The sequence below is a fragment of the Anguilla rostrata genome, chromosome 4, assembly GCF_018555375.3.
Source record: "Anguilla rostrata isolate EN2019 chromosome 4, ASM1855537v3, whole genome shotgun sequence".
NCBI classification, from domain to species: Eukaryota; Metazoa; Chordata; class Actinopteri; order Anguilliformes; family Anguillidae; genus Anguilla; species Anguilla rostrata.
In genome coordinates this window covers 32,125,145-32,147,498 of record NC_057936.1, presented here as the reverse complement: position 1 = coordinate 32,147,498, position 22,354 = coordinate 32,125,145, and the positions used below count along the sequence as shown (strand labels likewise).

The following is a 22,354-nucleotide window of genomic DNA, read 5'->3' as shown; positions in this document are numbered from 1 at the left end:
TGGCCTGGTGAATCACATTTGGGCCTGAGAGGTAGGTCGGACAGGATCCACCATGCTCTGCAGATCCTAATCTCTTCAGCCCGGGCACAGTCACACCCGCTGGCCTGGCATCGGTTGGGCAGCTGGCACCCCGCTCTGCTGCAGGAGGCGCTAAACCATCCTCATCCTCATCATCACTGATCGCCGATCATCTCTGACAGTCCATCTGCCCACCTGGAGCCAGCGTGAACAACGCCTGATACATGTGCTGTGGTCAACCTGGCCTGTGTTGCCACAGAGACGAGTCGCATGCTGCCAGACAGCTGGCTAGGGACAGACGGGTGTGACAGACAGGTGTGAGAGGGGTGCAGGCGGGGCTACGCCAGGGAAACAGAGTAAGCAGAGGCTATCCTTCTGAGTGTTAATGAGGGTTCAGTGTCTATGACTTTGGGGCCGTGTGACTCCTGTCACTATCCCAGTCAGAGGATGATGTGGAGGCTGCACAGGACAGACTCTTTAGTAGCTGAAGTAACAGCAGCTGACTGCTGTCAGTGCTGGCTCTGACACTCCACATGACATGGCAGCACGTGCTCCTAGGTTCGCAGCTAGGGCCTGGAAGCCATCAACCCTGCCTTACTGCAGCCGTCATACTGTACCTTCCCCTACCTCTGGACATGTGTGTGTGTGTGTGTGTGTGTCTGAATGGTCATGCCTGTATGCGTGTGTATGTGTGTGTGTGTGTGTGTGAATGTGTGCACCTGTATGCATTTGTGCATGTGTGTGTATACTTCTGTTCTAACCCCACCATCACCTGTGTCCTTCTGTATTTCCCCTAGTCAAGCTGCTCCACACATGCTCTGCTCTCACACACACAAACACCCCCCCCCCCCCACACACACACACATGCACACAAGCATGTGTACACACACACATGCACTCAAGCATGTGCTCACACACAAACGTGTACACAGACACGTACACACACACATAGGTGCACACACATACACAGTACAGTAGCCTTGCTTGGGTGTGGGAGATGTCTGTCAGTCAATCATGCCTAACTTCAGCAGGCATGGAGTAGATGAGGTGGAAAACTGGCAGGGTGTGACAAGCGTGTCGGTTTCCTCCAGTGAGCCGGACACACCTCCTGATTTCACACTTTGTGCTGGAGGGAGGTACGATAAGCATGACGCCCTGCACGAGGAATGTGGACATTTCTGTCGAGCCCTGTGGCTCCATAAAGAAGCAGTCAAGGCCCCGAGGACACCTGTGAAGATAAATACTAGTGCTTTAATTAGGTGTTCTTAGAAGACAGAACAAATCAGAAAATTGACATTTGTATGTGTGTATGCCTGTGAGGGTGTGAGCTTTAGTCAAGATTTTCTAGTGTTAGAATTGATAGAATCTTTTTTTTTTTTTTTTTTGAAGTCCAAGACTTGGAGATATATATGAAGCAACATCCACCTGCATGCCCTGGGGGTTGGCACCATATGAGTGACAATCTGAGGGCAGTATGTTCCCATGACTATAAGCCATGACTGTAGGATGACATTTTGTCACTTTGCATTTTACCAGGCAGACATATTTTGAATGAGATACTTATCTCAAGTGCTAAGTATAGCTTTAGTTCATGTGGGATATATGAGTTGTTTTTAAAGATTGTGACATTTTAAAGAATCAGCATTTTATAATTAGAAAATGTGCTCATAGTCCTTTACCCCAAGAGAATTACTAGGCTGAAGTGTGAGCATTTACAATGTGCCTTGTAAATGTCTTGAGTCTTTAAAATGTCACCAGGCACAGACCATCGCTGAATGTAGCTGCAATGGCTGCTGGGATATGGAGCTGGGGGTAGTGCAGCATTTGCTTTAGACAAAGGTTTTTGGACCTATTAACCTGTGAACTGACAGGCAGATGAATATTCACTTAACAGTTCTACTCCTGGGAGTCACTTTCCTGGAAAAATCCTTCAAGATTTAGGATTTTGTTTTTTTGGATATGTGCACTGCCCTTCCCCCCATCCACCCTTGCAATAACTCACTCCCACTGTATTTTCGGGCCACTCGGATGTATGACTTCATGGGTCTCTCTAGATGCTGTTAATATGATTTCACTTTATATTTGTCACAAAAGTGAAATTTTCAGTTTTTCTCCAGAATATGCAAAAATAATTAAATTAAAATCTTTGTGTCACTGACAACAGTGGCTGGCTTCGTGTTACTTATGGAAGGTAAAGCTAATAATTATGAGAGTGAAAATATTAGTGTTAATCACGAAAGTGAAGACTTGGTTGTGTGAGTGAAGTTTGATAGGACAGAAAATATACTTTAATGAAGAGCGAAGGTGGTATTGGGATTCGTGCTTGGGTTTGGGATTTCAGGGAATGGGCTGCTTGACCACTGTGGTCCTGAATGGAGGGAGACATCAGGCTTAAGAAACTCCCCCTGCTGGCTGAGGTGTGTGGGAGCATATTGGACCTGCACGTTGCACAGATACTCAACCCCCAGATGTCTTTTGCATGTGATCATGGTTAACCGCTGAGACTGGTTGACCACAGGCACATCTCGGTGCAAATCCCTTCGGACTCCAGGCTACCAGAGGTCTGGGGACCAAGGTCTGTTTACTGTCTGCAAGAGACCATACAAGTAAACAAGCAGCTCCACTCTGCTGATAATAGCTCCATGGTTTATCCATATCGAGCTTGATAGCTTGTGTTGTAGACCATTGATTACAGAACACATCAGTGGTCCTATAAATAGATACTTCTGGAGACTGGCAGGCCAAATCTAAGTGGTAGAAACTTGAAACTGGCTCTTATCATGTCATGTTTTAGATGTCCTATAAAAGTTACCAGGATTTGTGGTGCATAGCTGCAGTGAAATGAAATGATTTTGTCTTGTTGGTAAAAGGTTTTATTGTGTAATGGAATTATGGCTGATTAAATGTATGGGTCTGGATCAAATAGCAGGGAGGGATGTGCTGAATAAGGAGGCCATGTGTCTGTGTGTGCATGCGTGTGTGTCTTCCCAAAGTGTTGAAGGTTACACAAAGAACACAATGTAACTGGAAAGTCTGTTGGATAATGACTTCAAAGGGGAACACTCCATTGCGTCCTCTTTTCCCAGATAAGATGGAACTTATTGGCCGTGGACCGAGCCTACAATTACTGGGGTATGGGAGATCATACCTGCTTTTTTCATTTATTTATGCTGCACATTTCAAAAGCATTTTTGTATGTGTTCATGCAAGTGTGTGTGTACATCTGTGTGTGTATGTGTGTGTGTGTGTGCACTTCTGTGTCCATGTATATGAACTGGCCATGCAATCATCTTCTGTATCCATATATAAACACACCTTAACTATATAGCAATCTAAACAGTGGTGCTAACAGAGTAGATAATTAATCACTGACTGCAAATTTAATGTATAGGATGTAAATTATTATAAACCATACAGTATGCTTTGAGAAAAGGCACTTGGGGCCCTACAGGAAGAAGGTTCTGGAGGCAGGTTTTCAGGGAGGGAAGGGAGGTCCCACACAGGGGGATTCCCAGCACCCCCGCACTCAGATTAACCTTATGGGGCTGCACATCCTCACCGCATGGTGTCCCTCACATAACCCCCTCAACAGCTTCTGTTTGGAGAGGAGGTGCTCGTAAGGCAAGACAGGGCTCTGGGGAGAGCCAGCGTGGAGGCGGTTTTGGGTGTCACTATTGCATGACCTCTGTTCTGTAAGAATACCGGCCCCGGCTTGTTCACACACAAAGGTGGCAGAAATCTGATCCTTAGAATTTTACTTTTGTTGTACGCACTGTGCGGAAAAACAAAGCTAAACAGATCTTTTCAACACAACCTGTTTTTCCTTGGCTGTGAATGTCCATACAGTAAGCAGCACGTGGTAGGGGAAGAAATGGGCATTTTGTGCATATTTTCATGTAATTGTGGACAGGTACACATAAACTGGCTTATTTCATAGTGAAATATTCGGTACTGCATCTCCACAATTCACAATTCCCCTGGTTTTCTCCCATTTTCGATCAAATTTTCACATACGTTTTTGTTGTTGTTATTGCAACCAGTCTGCAGTGTATAGGCCCTAAAACTCGAGAATTCTACCGTTTCCACCTGGATGACAATGCAGCTACACTACATGTGTCATCTCCATAGTTACGTCTACAGGAAGAGAGCTGCTGTGCTGAGTCACCATTACAGTTCTGAAGTGACCGGATAGTAGCATTTGGTATCGTAACTTCTTTGGAAAACAGTCAGCTTTTAAGTAAAGTTATTTTTCATTTGTTATGTTATTTAGAGGGTCTGAGCCTGAAAACAGTAGCATTGACTACCGTCCCATAGGTGACCTAAATTGACTAATGTTATATCATGAAGTAGCTTCAGTGTAACAACTTTTTAAAAGTAGCTTTAGTTTAGTTAACTACATTTCTCTTACTGGTAGCTGTGCTGTAGTTTAACTACTTCCAGTGTTGTGTAATTGGTAGCTTAGTTTATTACATTTTCAGCAGTAATTTTCATTTACAGTGATTATTTCACTCTATTTCAATGGTATATTTAGATGGATTGTAAAACATGAGTAGGCACCCTTAAATGAGATTTTAGCTAAAACTTGTTTAATTGAAAAGTAGGCCTATTTCACATTAAAATGTTGTTGTAGTGTGCTTATTATTTTATTATTTTCATACTTTAAAAATCACCAGAATCCAGGCAACGAAGTCCTTGAAACTCAAAATTTTCTGGGGATGAACCCCCACACCCCTGTACTGTTATTCATTAAATATCCCTTATTTCTCAGGTTCCAAGGTTGGCAAGTATGGTCACTACAGGTGTCCAGTTTTGAATCTGTCACTGTTTATTTTATTACATGACAGAATTTCCAGCTGAACTGAGAAAAGAAAAAAATGTATTCACAAACGGGGGGTGAGTGTAATTATGATTATTGACAGCACCGGGGAGTAAATCCGGTCTGGAAGCAGCTGGCTGGGTGCCCAGGCAGGAGAATAAAAGGCGGTCTTTATCTCGTGCTGGCTTTGTTTTCACTGGAATCTCAGGGCAGGATGGCAGCTGAACTTATCTGAGTGGAATCGTAAATGTTGACCTTTTCAGTGAGTCCACTGGGGATCGCGCCGCGCTGTTGAGTCGACAAATCCACCCCCCCTGCCCTGGCCGGGCCCCGGCTCCTCGCCCGGCCCCTCGCTCGCCCTCGGAAGGTCGGGCGCGTCAGACGCGCATGCGCCGTCCTGGCGGTGGGCGTACAATGAGCCACGTTGTAGACCCGGTGCCGTGGGCGGGGGACCCCGCCCCTGGCTCTGCCGGCGCTTGGTGGCATTTTCTCTGCGGTTCATCCGCCGTCACCCCTCGTCCCACGCCGGCGGACCGCGAGAGAGGGTGTGGGCGGGCGAAGCGGGTCAAAGCGCGAGTGGGACGGACGGGCTTCACACAAAGGCGGTGCGGATGTGAGCCATATTTGCTCGATTACGTGTGCACTTGCCGTCTTTGCCACGCCCTTACAGTGCCCCTCCACTTGAACAGTTTACTAGATTTGTGATCTGTCCTGAGACTACTGTCTGTAAGGCCTCAGTCTCAAAGCTGAACCTCAAGGTTTAAGAAAGAAGGACAGCAGCAACACACCAACACGGACAGCGCTTGGCAAGGAGGTAATCCTCTTAATCTGGATGCTTTACAAGACTTTCCTATCCTCCACTTGCTATGAGTGTGAAAATAGGAGGGGAGAGACGAAGAAAAGAGAACAGAGAACAGGTGTTAAAGACATAGAGAGGGACAGAGAGAGCTGGCTAAATTCATTTTTCATTGAACTACTGGTTGGTTCATTCTGCTGACTGTGACTTGTAGCTCCACAGGGCAACGTGCAATTGCGATTGCGTCACCTAGGATGTGGGAGGGTTCTGTCGGTAAGTGGTCCTCTTTTCATCAATGTCTAGCGACCCCCGATGGTCGATCGGGCACCTGTGGGCTACATATCAAAGCTAAAATGGTCTTCCTCTGACTATATTCTGTGTAAGCTTGGCTGTAGTCTGCATTGTGAAAAGAAATAGCTGGTGACACCATGTGTTGCAGAGGAGAACTGTGGATGTCTACACTCACCTGAATCAGCTGTGGGGTTCGCACATGAACATGGCTGCAGGTGCAGATAATTGGACATTTCAAATGAGGGTGAGAACTGGACATGTTCAGCCCCACGTTGGGTGCCAAATTGTATAAAAACTAATACATTTTTTTTCTGAATCTATATATTACCTTATAAGAAATACTGGCACACACACACATACACATACACATGCATGCATAGAGGAGGTTTTATTTAACTGCTCATTTTTGCTTACTCTTGATTTCCAAGAAACATGCCTCTTGTGAATTATCAATAGGAAGATAAGGTAACAGTGGTGTGGAATTTCCACTTGAAACGTGCGCTCACGAAGGTAGGCCTAACAGACTTCATCATCAGTTGCCAAACATGCTGTTGACCTGATATAATGTGCATGTGTGTATGGAATGTATGTATGTACTGTATGTTATACCGTTATAGAGAGAACTGTGTTGCAGAGGTTCATCTAATCAGTGATTATGTACTGGGTAACATTTCCAGGTCTAAAGGAAATTATTGATATTTGTAAATTACTTTTCTTCCTTATTTGATATTAGGAAATCTTCCATGTGTTGAAGATTGTTAAGGCTTAACAGGTTTTATTTGCTCTAGCACATGGGTGACAGACAGTAGTGTTACAGGTACCATGACCTTGAGAAGGATGAATTGAGACATAGAGTGATTGTATTGATACAGTCAGTTGGTACTGTAGGTCTGTGTGGCCTGTGTTTACATGCGTTGCATCAGCAAGTACAAAAGAGATTATCTTCCCTTCCTCCCGCCCCTTGATGAATATTGCAGTGAAAATGTACAGCGGAGAGGAGACCGGAAGATGGAAGAATACTTAAGAAGGAGAGCTGCAGTCTACAGCGTTAGTGATATCGGATGCCTGAGAACTCCATATGGTACAGGCTTGTTGCGTGCAGTCAGAATCCATCATGGATATTGATTGAAATCCGGATTTTTTTTGTACAATTTCAACCGTGTTAGAATTGTTGTTTGCATCTTCTCCTTCTGTAACGTTCCATGAGTGTCCATTTCAGCTGTGTCCCCCTCAGCCTAGTTTGACTGCTTTTGTCCCAGCCTCCAGAGTATTCTTCCTGCCCTGAAACATTGAACGACGGGAGGGAAGGGTCGAGGGCGGGCGGGGCGGGGGATTCAGTGATACAGAGTTCTTTGGCTCCTTTCCACCCCCGAGCCCCCACCCTTCCGTAGAGCAGGGATTGAATTACCCCCCTGAAATCTGTGTCGCCGGAGGGACACTGGGAGGCGGGGCTTGAATGACCTCGGGGTGTGACGGTAGGAGAGCGAGGCTCGAGCCTCGGCATCTCGAGTGGCTCCTAAAGTGCATCTTTACGTCGGGACTGTATCCCCGTCACCACCACAGGTGAATAGGAGGCTTCTGACTGCACCTAGCACCGGATTTCTGCTGGTTCTTTTGCACATCGCAGGTAGTCAATGGACGTGAGTGTTTTATGTCTACTTTAATAATTTATCATCAGCCAGCTGTCAGTCTTTGGTCAGCTGCTTCTCCTGCATGTCCTGCATTTATTGTGCCATGAGATGTGCTTAGTGTTTGACCATTTTTTCCTCGCGTTTGCCAGTTTTACTTGTGCCTGTCAGAACATTATTTTACAGCTGTATTTATGGCATCATGATGAAAGGAAAGAATGGAAGATATTCTTACACAAACACTCATTTTGGTGGCGGTTGCCTGTGAAATCCCTTCTGCTCTCTGTAAACTGAGCACACCAGTGAGAACTGAGGCCTCCTCAGATGACAGCGGGCACTCCCTTTTACTGTTCTCTTGGTCGTACTTCATTCCCTGTTGCAATTCTGTCTGTCCTTCACATTTATGCTTTTATTTCCACTCTGCTATATTGGCTCTATTGGCTCATGGCTCTATTTCTCCTCTGTCTACCATTTTGGCTCTATCCTCCTCCCCTTTCTCTCATATGTCATTTTGACTTCCCTGTCCACATGGCTCTGTTTCATATCTGTCATTGTCTCTTCAATTGTCTTGTTTTTTTCTTCTCCTGATTTACTTCCCTCTGTTTTCTCACTGGATATTTTTTTGTTAAATGAGGTCATGCGAATACTCACACACCCACAATTAGGATATTCCCATGAATTACATTGTAGCCCCCCTTGTCCAAAAATGAAATTGAACCTCTGAATATCAAAATAAATCTGCTATTTCAGGTTTGATAGGTTGTAGATAATGGTGGTTCCCCAAATTAGGAATAATGTTAGGGTTTGGAAAAACAGACCTGTGCTAGCGGTAGCTGTCCGAGAGCTTGTGCCGTGTTTGGAAAGGCCCTCTCTGTTGACACAGCTTTGGTCAGAGGATCCCCATCTTCCTGCTTCTTACCATCGATGCACAGTGGCCCACACCTGAGTCAACAGCGCCCCACTGTTAAGCAAGTGATCAACATACTCTTTTTTTTTTGTTGCTTGAACATTTTGTCTCCGTGTATGTTTTATTGTGGGGTGAATACATCGCACATGGTAGCGGAAACAGCTCCTGTGAGCTTTCAGTCCCAGGTGTATTGAGCGCCTTTCCCCCCTGTGGACGTTTTGATGTCACCCATCATTTGAGCTCGCCTGCACGCTCCTGACTTGCGCAGAAACTTGCGGAGCAGCTCATTAGGACCACCTGAGGGTTTGAGCGAGAGTTGCCCTCAGGCAGTCAGTGCACCATGGACACGAAGGCGGAGTCAGTACGCGATAAGTGACTGGAGGGGATTGCAGTGTAAACTGAAGTCGGGGAGTCACAAGTCCTGTGTGGCTGGTAGTAGGTGGATGGTGCGAGGAGAATGAGGACCGACTGGTAATCGTGTTACAGTCCTGGAGTGGTGCCCGTACAGTGCAGGTACAGTGCTCATGTGTCTGTCTGGCTGTTTGTGTGTGTGTGTGTGTTTGTGTGCTTGTGTGTTTTAATAATGAGTGGTGATTGAGCAGACTAGGGGTCCTCCTCATATACCGGGTGTGCGTGTGTAAATAGAACACTAACCCATCTCATTAATATATTACATGCCGATTGAGACTAATTGTCATCTTCATGACATGCAGGTATCCAAGAATAGCTGTGGAGAATTTTCCAGTGTTTTTACTGAAGCCTTGCATATGCCCAGTAAAGTGGCTGTTATTGTAATAGTGTAATTAGGACCAGTTTAAAACCCCTTCCTCTCTTTCTCAGGCGGGTTGCCAGGTCATAGCACGGAGGTGAGGCTGTTGTTCATGTAGGTACGGTAGATGTGTAATGGATGTCAACTGGCTGCAGTGGCACATTGCTAGCCTGACCACTGTCCACCAGGTCCCGGGTAGGCAGCCACACTGAAGCACCAGTGCAGCGATCTGTACTGTAACTCTAAATGCACAGCAGGTTTAGCAAGTGTTCCAGCCACCTTGCAGCCTGACAGCCAGGTGCACATGTTTTTGAATAGTTTAAATAACACTGGAGAGGCACTCTGAGCTCCAAATGTAGAGTAGCCATACATTCAAAGGGAGAACCACTGTTCTGTATCGTCTTGAGCTACTGTTTAAATAACAGTGAGAATTGCTCTCTCCCAATGCATATTAAAAATAACATGTCTACAGTGTTTGAATCCCCACTGTTGATGAGCTAAGTGTGGGGAAGCAGGAGCACACAGATCCTAAGTAGTTGGGAATCTGCCTGAAATCCCCTAAAACACTCCCCTGCAACATCAAAGAGACTTCGAATCCCATGAAGCAGCTGGGTTTCCACCCCCTGACAGAGCTTGGCTCTCACGGAGTCCAGCAGAAATAATAACACTCTTTTAGCAAGGGGCGATAACATCAGTAAATCATCTGGATTTAGATGCTAGAGATATATTCAGGCATTCTGAAAGGGATTTGGAGAAGTTGATTGTAGAGCACACGGATTGGTTCCCAAGAGATTATCTGTAAAAGTTCTTCTTTAAAAATTATGTGGGAACTGGTTAGCAGGGCAACCTGAGTGAGCGAGCCACAGTGGTGTTGGGGTAATGTGTTACTGAAGAACCAGCTCTAATTCCTTTTACCTTGACCTGAACTTGTACTCTTAGTGGTAGACAGAGGTGGTTACCTCAGCTGTTAGTCTGTCTCTCAGAGAGAACCGAATAACATCTAGGCTGCAAAGAATTGAAGGAGGAAACACAAGCAATGTTTTGCTTTCTGTTTGGCCAAATACCACGGCACGGTGAAGCAAGTCGTTCTGGGAAGAGAACATACCCCAGGTGTCTGAGAAGGTTAGCAATCCACAGAAATGCTGTTGAACAGGACTTGTTCAATGTCCGCACGGTCACCGAGTCTCGTCTCTGTCACCCTTCATGATGTCAGGGAACAGTGGAGTGTAGGGGCGGGGAATGATAGAACCAGTCGAAGGGTCGATGAATTCCTGCAGGTCACGGCAGTGCTTACCCTGTGTGAATGTATAAAATGTGATCATTCTGGATATGTACTGCATTTTTTTCTTTCTTTGATTATAAAGGTGAATGTTTAAATGTAGCAAATGGCTGTCTGTATTACTAGACTGTAAGCTTTTACTGATGTAAAATACCGTAATGTGAAGAGCTTGCAAGTCTAATATAGCCATCATGCGGCAGGTGTTGAAATCCATAGCTTACAGCCCTTGTGCTAAAGCACTTCTCCGAAGAAATATCAGTGACGTCAACATCAGTGACTTCACAAATTTCTGATCCCACAGTGTATGTTCTTTTAGCATACAAATATGATGATACAAACCGGTTTTTCCCTAGTGTGTGTGTGTGTGCATGTGTGTGTGAGAGAAAGAGAGTGTGCACACACGTGTGTGTGTGTGTGTGTGTAAGAGAGGGAGAGATGCTTAAAACATGACTGACATCTCAGGGTTCAGACTGGAGTTTGTGGCACGGTGCAGCACAGCCTCTCCTTTACTGCCCTCCTTTGCTTACAGGATGTTATAAGGGCCCTGGGCTCAGTGCACTTCCCTCGCTGGTGGTGTACGTTCCCTGGCTGCACGTTTGCTTGCTGTTTGTGGTCTCATTATCGTGGCTCATTTCAGATTGACGGATACCTAAGCCGGGTGCACAGTTTTCAGCACATTTACACAAAACACTGTGGTAGAGTCCTGTACCCTAGCCGCTCTTTCACACCCCTGTTCTCTGTGTTGCACACATCACAGGGGAGTTTCTGAGAAAAGTGCTCAATCCTTAAAACTTGATAGGATATACAGGGAGGGAGAACTGATCAGATAGCATGCTCTTATTTCCCCAAGGGTTCCATCCCTCACCTCCTCTGGCTTCCTGTGACCTGCATAGCCTCATCCATGCCAAGTGGAGCAGGGCAGCGAAGGTCAAATCTCAGATTTATCCCCGATTTAGAGCCAAACAACGCCTGGCTTTACTTGGAGTACATATGCACAGTAGTAAACTGGGGCACAGCTTGATGTACAGGTGTGTCTTTGTATACATATTTTTTTGTAGGAGATAACAGTTATCTTCAGCCTTGTTTTCTGATGACACTGACCTGGCACATGATTTATATAATATTTAACCTCCCCTAGTTTCCTCTGGACCAATCCAGTATCTACTGTAACCTGAACAATGCAAAATGTTCAAATGTTCTATTTTCACTGTGCTGTCAGTGTACAGAATGGAGTTGGCTTTTCTGTATTCTAAATTGTGGGTATACTACGTGCATACTTTTATCCACCTATTCAAATGAGAGTGCATACGCTTTTATTTTACTTAGATGTTTCGGCCCTGACTCAAGTGTGAATATATTTTGTATAGGTTGTTAGAAGTACAGGAATATGCTGTGTGATAAACTCGCTTGCTTGATAAGCAATCCCCAGATTGATTCTCTAGAAAGTTTACAGAAGTTACATGTCTGTTTGATTCAAGTGAAGGCCTGGTTACTTGCTTGAGCTATTAAAGACCTGTTCTACAGTAAACCATGTGCTCAACGATGTGTTAAATTGAACATGTATCTGCAGTCCTGGAGCATATTTAATGCTGTCTCAGGAAGAAAGAAACTCCCCGGGTTCCATGTTGACAGAGCGGCAGTAAGGCATGAGAGGATTGACCTCTTGATGCTTGGTCACATGACCAGGAGCTACTTCAGGTTGCGTGTCAGGAGGAGGTCACCACCATCTGATCCCTCCCATTACAGATCCCTTTATGTGACAGATCTGCTTCCATTCTGGGTGTCACACAGATGAAAGGATGGGTAATGGCATGCCATATTACTTTGGTCATGATATTTACTGGGTATACTGTATGTGCATACTGTTTGTGTAAGTTTGTGTTGAATTTTGTGTATGTTTTTTATTACTTTGTCATGCATGCAATGTGTTATTAAAATTGATGTGTATTTCAGGTGTAGAACCAGTAAAGAACTGAATGTGTTCATTTTTTCATATTTAATTTTGTTGTATAATATTGTATTTGACATTATAGATACCAGTATTGAGAGGTGCCATATATAAAGAAAAGTGAATGTGTTATTAAAATAGGTTCCTCACCCTTGTGCCTTTACCCATGTGTACTGTAATCATCGCCTAGTGTGAATCCGCCTGTCAGTCATTTCCTGACATTAAGTTGTGAGTGTGTGGTCACATGACCATTCGGAAGCTGAGTCAAAGACGGGATGACCGCATAGATGAGGGCCTGCTTCTGTTCCCCACACACTCTCTCCTACATCAAGACATGTGCTCGAGGCAGTTCATTGTTAAAGACTGTCTGGCTGCATCAAGTGATTCACCTTTTCTTATTGTCTGCTGCAAATAGCTGCGGCTTTAAGCACTTAAGCCATTTAAGTAACTGGGATCTTGATAATTTGGAGAAATAAGAGCAGCTGGAAGGTTTCTGAATGGGCTGGCAGCCAATGCAGACCCGCCTCCTCTATCCGCAACTCGTGTGAACCTCAGCCGGCTGAAGCCTTTCATTCAGTGAAATATGACTCAGCACAGTGTGTATATGGTATGTCACCCAATCGGAACATAATACCCGCACTGAATATAAACACATTCTCAATGTGGGCAGCCTGCAGACTGGTGACTTGTGATTGCAATCAGATGGGTGCAGGTTTGAGTTCCCAGGTGAGCTGTTGGCTGTGTACCTTTGAGAAAGGTTATAAGTGGGAATCGTCTATTTGTATGTAAAAAAATTTTTAATTTATTTGCCATAATGGCAACTGCTAAGCAAATGCATTGTAACAATGATGAAGGCTGTGAATATAATTCAAAAGGACCCTTTCTGGGGCACCCTGGCCAGTTTAGCCAGGACACCCTTTGGTTTCGGTGCCCTGAGGTGACCCTCAGTGATGGCCAAGGCCCTCCTCTCAGCGTCTCCTGCAAAAAACATCAAACATCAAAAAAAGACATCAGCACGCACATTATCCTGTTATGGAATACTGATGCACATACAGACAAAAGCCTCTCAATACTGCTGTGGTATTGTACATGTAGATGTGGATGTGGATGCCCATTGTTCATGCTGTACCCGCTAATGATTTATAATGGAAAATAGGTTTGGTCATTTTTGTGACATTTCTGGATTTACTGAGTCACCCCATGAGCTGTCCAACATGAAAACAGTGGGGTTTTTTTCCATGGAGTGCCACTTTAGCCTGATCATTGTATCGCACTGGAACATCTCGAACGCTGTTGTTTCTCTCCTCTGGAGAGTTTTGCTTATCACACTGTTACTGCTGCAGTCACTAGCACACAGCCTTCTATTATAGTAATTAAGCCCCTTAAAAAGTCTACATGCTGGCTTTCTATTTCGGCTCATATGATAATTGACCCCTTGCCGGAAATGCCCTGAGATCTGGACTTTTCCACCTCACTGTGACGGGAGTTCCTGTACACTCCCCTGTTTATAAAGCCGGGCTTCTTAGTGTCTCCCTTCATTGATGTGACTGGATTAGACACTGAAAAGCACTTGAGTTTCCAAAGAAGAGAGAGCAGAAATTATCCCACCTTCCATCTCTCTCTCTCTCTCTCTCTCTCTCTCTCTCTCTTTCTCTCACTGCTTGTGGCTGTTGTAGGGTGTGTGTTCATGCAGGTAGCAGGGCGTTGACAGGATGGGAAGTCCCTGTAATTCAAGATATATCCCCAGCGGGACACAAGCTTGCCACAGAGGATAAGCAATAGCGCATAAACTAACAGCCAAAGAGAGAAGAAGAGTAGGAGAGAGCTAGAGAAAACGGAACTGAATTGACCTGAGAGAGAGAGAGATAGGAAGAGGATGAAAGGACAAGGGTCGGCATTATAGCCCAGAAGCCCCAGTACGAGCGTGTCGCCCGTGTGTGAGGCAGTATGGGAGCTCTGCTCAGCTGGGTGCTCGTACGCACCTGTGACCTGGTCTCTGACGCAGCCGTGTTTTCGGGACTCTGGAGTGTAAGTGTCACCAGGGGGAGCGCTATATCTGATGCAGTTTCCGCGGCATGACCGCGCTCGATGTGTTCGTGTGCGGCTATGTAAGAGCGGCTTTGCTGTGGCTTCAGTCACGTACTGCTGTTTGTTTTGAAAACATGCTTTTGGTTTTGGAGATTGAGGGCTGATTTCAGAACAGTTCCTGTAGGGACTGTTTTTATTGAAGGTTTGTTGGCTATGGAACAAAAGAATGATTCATTGCAAAAGCATTTTTTTAAATGTGTGTGTGTGTGTGATTAATGATCTTGAAGATAAGACTGCAATGTGTGACTGTAAGCATTTACAATGTGAATAATGTGCGGATTTTAGGTACACTGTTGGGTAGAGTAGTCTTTTGTGGGAAATCTTTTCTAGGCACCTGAAAATGTAAATTAATACAACCACCTGTTGTCAACTCATAAATATGTTTGTTGTGACTCAATCAGAGAATGACTCACTCAAAAGTGTTTACTGGACTGATCGGATTGATTGTGTGTTTTTTTGGTCTAAATGTTTAATTTCATCCTCTGTAATGCTGTTACATTTAGGTCATCAAATGTTCTTTCAGTGTTGTTTCTGTTCTCATTCAATATGGCCCTGTGCTTGCATTCTGCAGACCCAGGAAGCTCTTGAGGACTCTGCGAATGACAGCGAGCACCTAGAGGACGGGGACGTGGGCCAGAACCCTCCGGAATGGGGCGAGCAGACGCAGGACGCCGTGGACGAGCGCTGTGACTCTCGCCCGTGGCGCAGTGACACTTCCACCGAAAGCGAGGAGGACTGCTTCAGGACTGCACAGCTGGGAGCCGAGGACTCTTACCTGGGATGGCGTCTGGAGAAGAGCTTCCACCCCCCGGAGTGTAGATCACGGCCTAGAGAAAGGAGCCCGCGCGTCACATGCAGCACAGAGACGCACAGCGGACGCGGTGCAGAGACACAGTCCACAGAGAAACGCAGCGGACAGAGCACAGAGACATACTGCACAGAGACGCACAGAACGCCAAGCACAGAGACATACCGCACTGAGACACACAGAAGACAGAGCACAGAGACATACTGTACAGAGACACACAGCGATCACAGCACAGAGACATACTACACAGAGGCGCACAGTGGAAAGAGCACAAAGACACAGTCCACAGCAACCCACAGAAGGCAGAGCACAGAGTATCCTGCAAGAACCAGCACAGAGAGGCATAATACAGACATAAACTACACAAATACACACAACACAGAGACACATTGTGGACACAGCACACACAACATTAGGACGCACTGCCCAGATGTGTGCAGCACAGAGACAAATCAAATACAGGTGCACAGCTTACAGACACAGAGCACAGAGATACACAGTGCCCAGGCACACAGCATAGAAAAAGATAACACAGAGACACTCAATACCAAGACTCACAGCACAGAGGCGTATATTACAGAGACATGTAGTTCAGAGAAGCACAGACCGCAGACCACAGAAACACAAATCACAGACAGACACAACACAAGAACTCAGAGCACAGAGGCATTCAGCACTGAGACTATCAATACAGAGATATACAGGGCCGACAGTCCGGAGATATGTGAGCGTCAAAGCACAGACACACACCTGCAGATTCATAACAGTCTCACAGAAACGCAAGAGTGCTCTACTAGCCTCCTGTCACAGGTGGTGAGTGAGGATGTATGTGCGGGCAGTGTGCCAGAACAGACTGAATTCTCCAGGCCACATAAGAGTGTGAACAGGATAACCCTCACAACATCTTTTGAGGAGGCGGGACTTCCTCCCTTCAAAGACGTTAGTATTCCTGGCACCTCAGAGGAAACCGAGGCCTGCTGTGACCGTGACGGGGTGGGCTTTGCTGTGGAACACAGAGACGTGGGCGTGGTCTCCCCTGACCTATTCTCCTCAGCACAGCCCTGCTCCCGACCCCCCCAAGACTTTGGGCTCGATGACGAAACAGAAATCTGCCAGCTTATCTCCGAGGTGCTGGGGTTGCTGAGTGACAGTGCTGAGGAGGAGGGTGGTGAGGGGCATGCCCCAGTGAGGTCACCCTGCTCTAATCCCTGCAGACGGGTCAGCGCTGACAACGAGCAGAAGGCGAGCCCGCTATCCCCCCAAAGGGACCATGCGGTCAGTCACCCTGAGGACACCAGGCCTGCAAATTCCTCAGTGCTGACTTCAGAGGCCTCTCTTGGAGTGGGGAGGGCAGACCCTGCGCTTGACCCGCTGGGGCGACAGTGTGACCATGGCTTCCTTTCTGCACCACAGGCACTCTGTGTAGAAAGTCCTCGCTCTCCCCTTGAGTCACACTCAGATGCATTCAAGGTTTCTGATGGTCCTCTACTGAATGATGAAGACGGTGCTCACCCTTCATTCAAGTTAAAGACAGATGCATTCCAGCTTTCTGTTGGCTCTGTATTTCACAATGTAGAAAGAGTTCACCCTCCTGCTGACTCACACACAGGTTCATTCAAGCGTTCAGATAGTCCTCTATTGCACAGTGTAGAAAGGGCTCACTCTTCTCCTCTGTTAAACACTAGCTCATTTGAGCGTTCTGATAGTCCTTCATTGCACAACCTATGGAGTGCTCACTCTTCCACCGAGTTAGACACAGGTTCATTTGAGCTTTCTGATGGTCCTGTATTGCACAGTGTAGAAAGTTCTTACTCTTCTCCTGAGTTAAACGCAGGTTCATTTGAGCTTTCTGATGGTCCTGTATTGCACAGCGTAGAAAGTGCTCACTCTTCCCCCGAATTAGACACAGGTTCATTTAAACTTTCTTATGGGCCTGTATTGCACAGTGTAGAAAGTGCTCACTCTTCCCCCGAATTAGACACAGGTACATTTGAGCTTTCTGTTGCCACAGCACTGACATCAGCTACAGGTGAGCCATCGCCTCAGATCCCAGAGCATCCAAACGAGTCCAACGGTGACAAAGACACTGACTCTAATAAGGGGGACACAGCAAGCACCAGTGGCTCAGATCTGGATGATATACCAGTGAGGAGGATAGAGATTACGCTAGGGACCAACTCCACATTATGTAAACAGGTGCAATCCTACTTGGTTCAGCCTGAACTGAACGGGGTGCCCAAGGAACACTGTCATGCCTCACTTGACTGGCACTCTGACTCCAACAACAACACCAAGACCCCAGCAGAGTCCTGCCACGGTGGTCCCCTCACTCACCTGGAGGTCACATTAGCAAGGCAGTCAGCGAACATTAGATCAGAAGAGGCAGGCGGTCGCTCTCGAAGCAACGCCCTTTGGGGGGCCCCAGACAGGGATGCTGGGTCCTCCAGCAGTGCTCTAACAGTAGAAGACCCACCTAGAACTCTAAAACACAAACTCAGTTGGAGCAGCGAGAACTGCAACGACCTCAAAGGCATCTACTGTGAGCTTGACAAGTCGGAGATACAGGAGCTGGAGAGGCTTCACCAGCAGGGGATGCTAATAGATGAAGTTAGTGCAATTAATCAGGACCTGCACGCACACACTCCCATCCAACCCCCACTCAGAGGCCCTCTGCTTAGTGATTTGGTGGATGGGGACAATGTGAGCACTGCTAAAAGGGTCTTGGGCTCCCAATCGCACCTGCAGATCAATGATCCAGAGAGACTTGAATCTTTAGCCTGTTACTTGGAAAGCAGGGGCATACTTTTGCACACAGAATCAGAGGAGGAGGGAGACACTTCAGATTTATTGTCAGAGACGTTGGGTGACTGTGTTCTCTCAGGGGAACATACTGAATCCAGTGCATTGCAGGGGGTAGTGACAGACAGCGCTGAGCCTGTATCTGAGGACAGGCCCTCTACCCCCTCTCATCTGAGGGGTTTTTGTGAACACTCATCCAGTGTATGCTCTCAGCAGCAGCTGACCCTCACTTCTGACCTAGATGACCAGAAGTCTATGACCTTGGTGCCCAACGGAGACATGGCTAACGAGAAACACTGTAGCCCTACTATCATCTCACAGGACCTGGACACCACCAGCACCAACAGCGAGGAGACGTATGAAAACCCCTCCTTCCTAGGCAGCACCCTCAGCCTCCACAGTGCCACAAAGGTCAAGGGGACCAAGAATGGCTCTGGCAGCAAGGGTTCCAAATTCTCTGTCTTCTCCAAGATGTCTTCATTTAGGAAGGGCAAAGCAGCGGTGCGGGAAAGCAAGGGCAGGCAGGACTCTCAGGATGGGGCTGTGGAGAGAGGGGAGGACGGCACTCCTCTCTACAAACTGCATGCCCCCTTCTACAGATCGCACTTATCCTCCAATGCTCTGCAGCTGAAGGAGGCGGAGCCACAGGTTGAGAACTCTGATGATGATGTCTTTAGCAAGGATGACATTCTCAACCAGACTATGGAGAGGGCATTCGAGGTTAGCAGTCATAACCATGACGCAGAGGATCACGGTTTCTGCCCATCCACTCCACGCACAAGGCACGTCCGACAGCTTTATGAGCAGGGCGCAAATGACCAGGACCCGGGGAGCAGCCCCGAGACACCCCCGCCACAAGAGAGTGTAAGCTACAAGAGGAGCAAGAGCAGCGATAGCTTGAACCTGCGCCTCAGGTTTGCCCAGGCCCACAAGTCCCTGTCGAGCTTCTTCGAGTCCAGAGCCAACGATAAGGAGATTGAGGAAGAGGAGCGGCCCCAGCCTGAGGGCGATAAGGCGAAGGCCAAGCATGCTCGGAGGAAGTTGAAGAAGGCTAAGGAGGCAGAGCTTCTGAAACGAGCCCTTTCATTGTCGGAAGCAGACGGGGCCAAACCAAGCTTCCGGACCCAAGGCTCAGCCTGGGATAGTTCAAGCCCTCAGGACTCTCCCTCCAGCTTGCGAGCCACATGTCACACTGACCCCCTGAGTAAGAGGGGAGTGCTGCAAGAGACTGCAGGGGACTCCCCTGGGGAGAGCCGGCTCGAAAGCAGGTGGAGGAGGGGTCTGCCTAATGGACTGTCGGTCCCCGGCCAGTCGCCCGACTCCAGCCAGCACTCCTCAGACTCTGAGACTCCGACCCTGGAGGACTCTGACCTTCTGTCATCTGTGAGCCCAGGTGCCACAGCCACCCTGTCCGACCAGCTCACCCCCACTTGGGACGGCCCGCTCAGACCCATGAGCCCTAAGCCCCAGAGCCCCCTGCCAGGTGGCCAGCGCAGGATTTTCCGCTACCCCTCTTCACGGGCCAGTACCATGTCCCTCATCATGTTGGGACAGGGAGCTAGTCCAGAGGGGCTTTTCGACCCCCCAAAAAAGCCAAAGTCTCTGAAGCCCAGAGCGGCCCCTTGCATGTCCCTAAATCCCCCGGATGCAGAATGCCACCATGAGGACAGAATGAGCAGCCAGTCCCAGATCAGTCTGGTTACCTCTATGTCTGTTAACGAGTTTGAGGTAAGGAGATGAACACAGCAGGCAGGACATTCTGTATTTTGAGTTTGAGTAACTATTTTAATCATGCTCATTTACGCATTTTGTAACTCCTTAAACCTGGGTTGTTTACTTGTTTATTTATATATAACAGACATCCTTCACAATACATTTCATAAACGTGAGGGAAACCAGTGAAAATACATGCAAAATACAAAATGCAATAAACTTCTATAATTCTTAGACTTTGTATAAGCTTCATGGAAATGTAACAAAAGTGTCCATATCTGCAGTGTCCCAAGATCTAAGATATTACAAAATTCTGAGCAACATGCCATATGACAAAGTATACACTATGGGTGAAATATTACAAAAGAAAGAAAATCAACAGAGATGCCCAGTAGACACTCTGACAATAAAATGTCTGTTTGCTATTGAGAATAAGTACTGTGGAAACCCAAACATCCTATTGAGGTTTGGTTTCAGCAGTGATGTTTTTATATGTGCTTTTCTGGGCTTCTCCCTGGCCCGGTGCAGGGGAGGAGTATAAATAGCTGGATCTTGCTTTTAATCCTTTGCTTCGTGCAACGTCAGCCTTCCAGCCAGATCACAGTGTGTGCCTACTCAGGGCCTTGACAGTAACTCTCTGCAAAACAGAAATCTCTTAATCCTATACTCACTTTTCCTCTGTCAAACAGGGACTGATAGCAGCAATTTTTTTAACCACTGTCTACTGCTTGATTTAAATTCTGTGACTTAATCTGCTCAGTATTTAGCCTCGCCAGGGCTGTGCCCTGGTAAATGTATTGGCAGCGCCTCCTAGTGGTGTTTTTATAATACACAGACGAGAACTGGAAGAAAGATTTGCTTCCTGATTATATTTATTTCATCCATTACATTTTTGTAGGCTTAGGCAATAGTCCTAAAATTATGTATTGTTTGTTTGGAGTCTGAAATTCTGTAGCTGATGTATTCCAGTTTTTTGCTCATGAGTGTTTGTTTATTGCATCTGTTTGCGTTCCATGTAATTGACTAATTATTACCAGGCAGCTCTTAATTCAGTGTGTTAACATGTACAAAGTGTGGTGATTTGTGATTGGTTGAATTTGTGCTGGAAGCTCATACAGGAGGCTAGTAAAGCCACCAGCCTGGACCAAGGGAAGAGACTACTGCCTGAGTCGGGCAGCTCCACTCTGTTCCAGCGTCAGCGGGCGGGGTCCTGTCCCAACCCGGGGGCCAGGCGAGGAGCGGGGAGGCGCCGGCGATGCTGCTCGGATGACCTGTGGATCGAGGAGGAGAGGAACCGCAAGAGGAAGCTGGCCAGGGTGGCCAGGGCCGGCCTCGGCCGACTGAGTGGCCAGCTCCAAGGAGAGCCGGAGAAAGTAAGGCCGCGTTTAAATATGGCCGCCTGAACCTCTGCGTGATCAATCCTCCGACCGATCCTTCCTGGCTGCTGTCTCCACTCACTCTTCAAGGCTTTCCTTCTCTACCTCCTCCTCTCTTCCACCTTTCCTCCACGCTGGCCGCTGAGTCACTCCACTCCACAGTTCGCTCAGATTAACTCCTGTCTGTCACCTGAACTCTAACTGTGACTCAATGCTTTGCATGCTCTGATGTGCCTGTTCACAATGAACAACATTTTCTTTATGCAATATTTTATGGACATATGCAGAATATAGGATCACTTTTTCAAACAATACAAACAAAACTGCGACATAACACAGTGAGCTCTATAATGTCTGGGTCAAAGATATTTTTTCTTGATTTGGGTTTTGGCTCTTACAATTCACATGAGTTTAAACAGCAGATTCTCATCTTTTAATTAATGGGAATTTTATACATTTTGGTTTCACCACCTAGAAATGACAGCATTTTTTATCCATAGTCCCCCCCAATTCAAGGTACTATATTTTTTGTGACAAATGCCATCACAGTTGTTTCTGATGTGTCAGGTATATTCACTTGCTTACTTGGTGCACGTATAAGAGAGTTTTCAGTATCTACTCTTGATTCTGTTATTGGCATTATTTTGTCAACATGAGGATCAGAGCTGTGTCAATCAAAGTCAAGGAAGCTGTTATGACAAATAGGAGAAAACCAGTCAGACCATAGAACAAACCTTAGGCTTGCCAAAATCAACTGTTTGGAATGTCTTCATGAAGAAAAGGAGCACTGGTGAGCTCAGTAATAAGGTCCTGGTAGCCCAAGGAAGACCTATACGGTAGATGACCAAAGAATTCCCACCATAATGAAGAATTACCCTTACACACTTGTCCAAAGGATCATAAACAATCTTCAGCAGGCAAGTGTGGATGTGTCAGTGACTTTTGCCCACTGAAGACTTCACATACAGAACTACGGAGGCTACAATGCAAGTGGACGGCGCTTTGTCCTACAGCAAGGCAGTGATCCAAAAAATACTGCTACAGCAGAAAAGTTTTTTAAAGCCAAAAACCGGAAAATTCTTCACTGGCCAAGTGATTCACCCGATCTGAATCCAATT

General features: G+C 46.6%; 1 protein-coding gene across 3 annotated transcripts in view; it reads left to right on the top strand.

Moving 5' to 3' along the window:
• Nucleotides 1-22,354, top strand: part of LOC135253234 (rho guanine nucleotide exchange factor 4-like) — a 92,238-nt gene that overhangs the window by 28,739 nt on the left and 41,145 nt on the right. For 2 of the 3 annotated variants that reach the window (XM_064332275.1, XM_064332276.1), the window contains 2 exons: nt 15,112-19,875; nt 20,970-21,233. In XM_064332275.1, coding sequence (XP_064188345.1) covers nt 15,112-19,875; nt 20,970-21,233 — 5,028 coding nt within the window. The remainder of the gene's footprint in view (nt 1-15,111; nt 19,876-20,969; nt 21,234-22,354) is intronic. The other variant, XM_064332277.1, reaches the window with a different exon arrangement.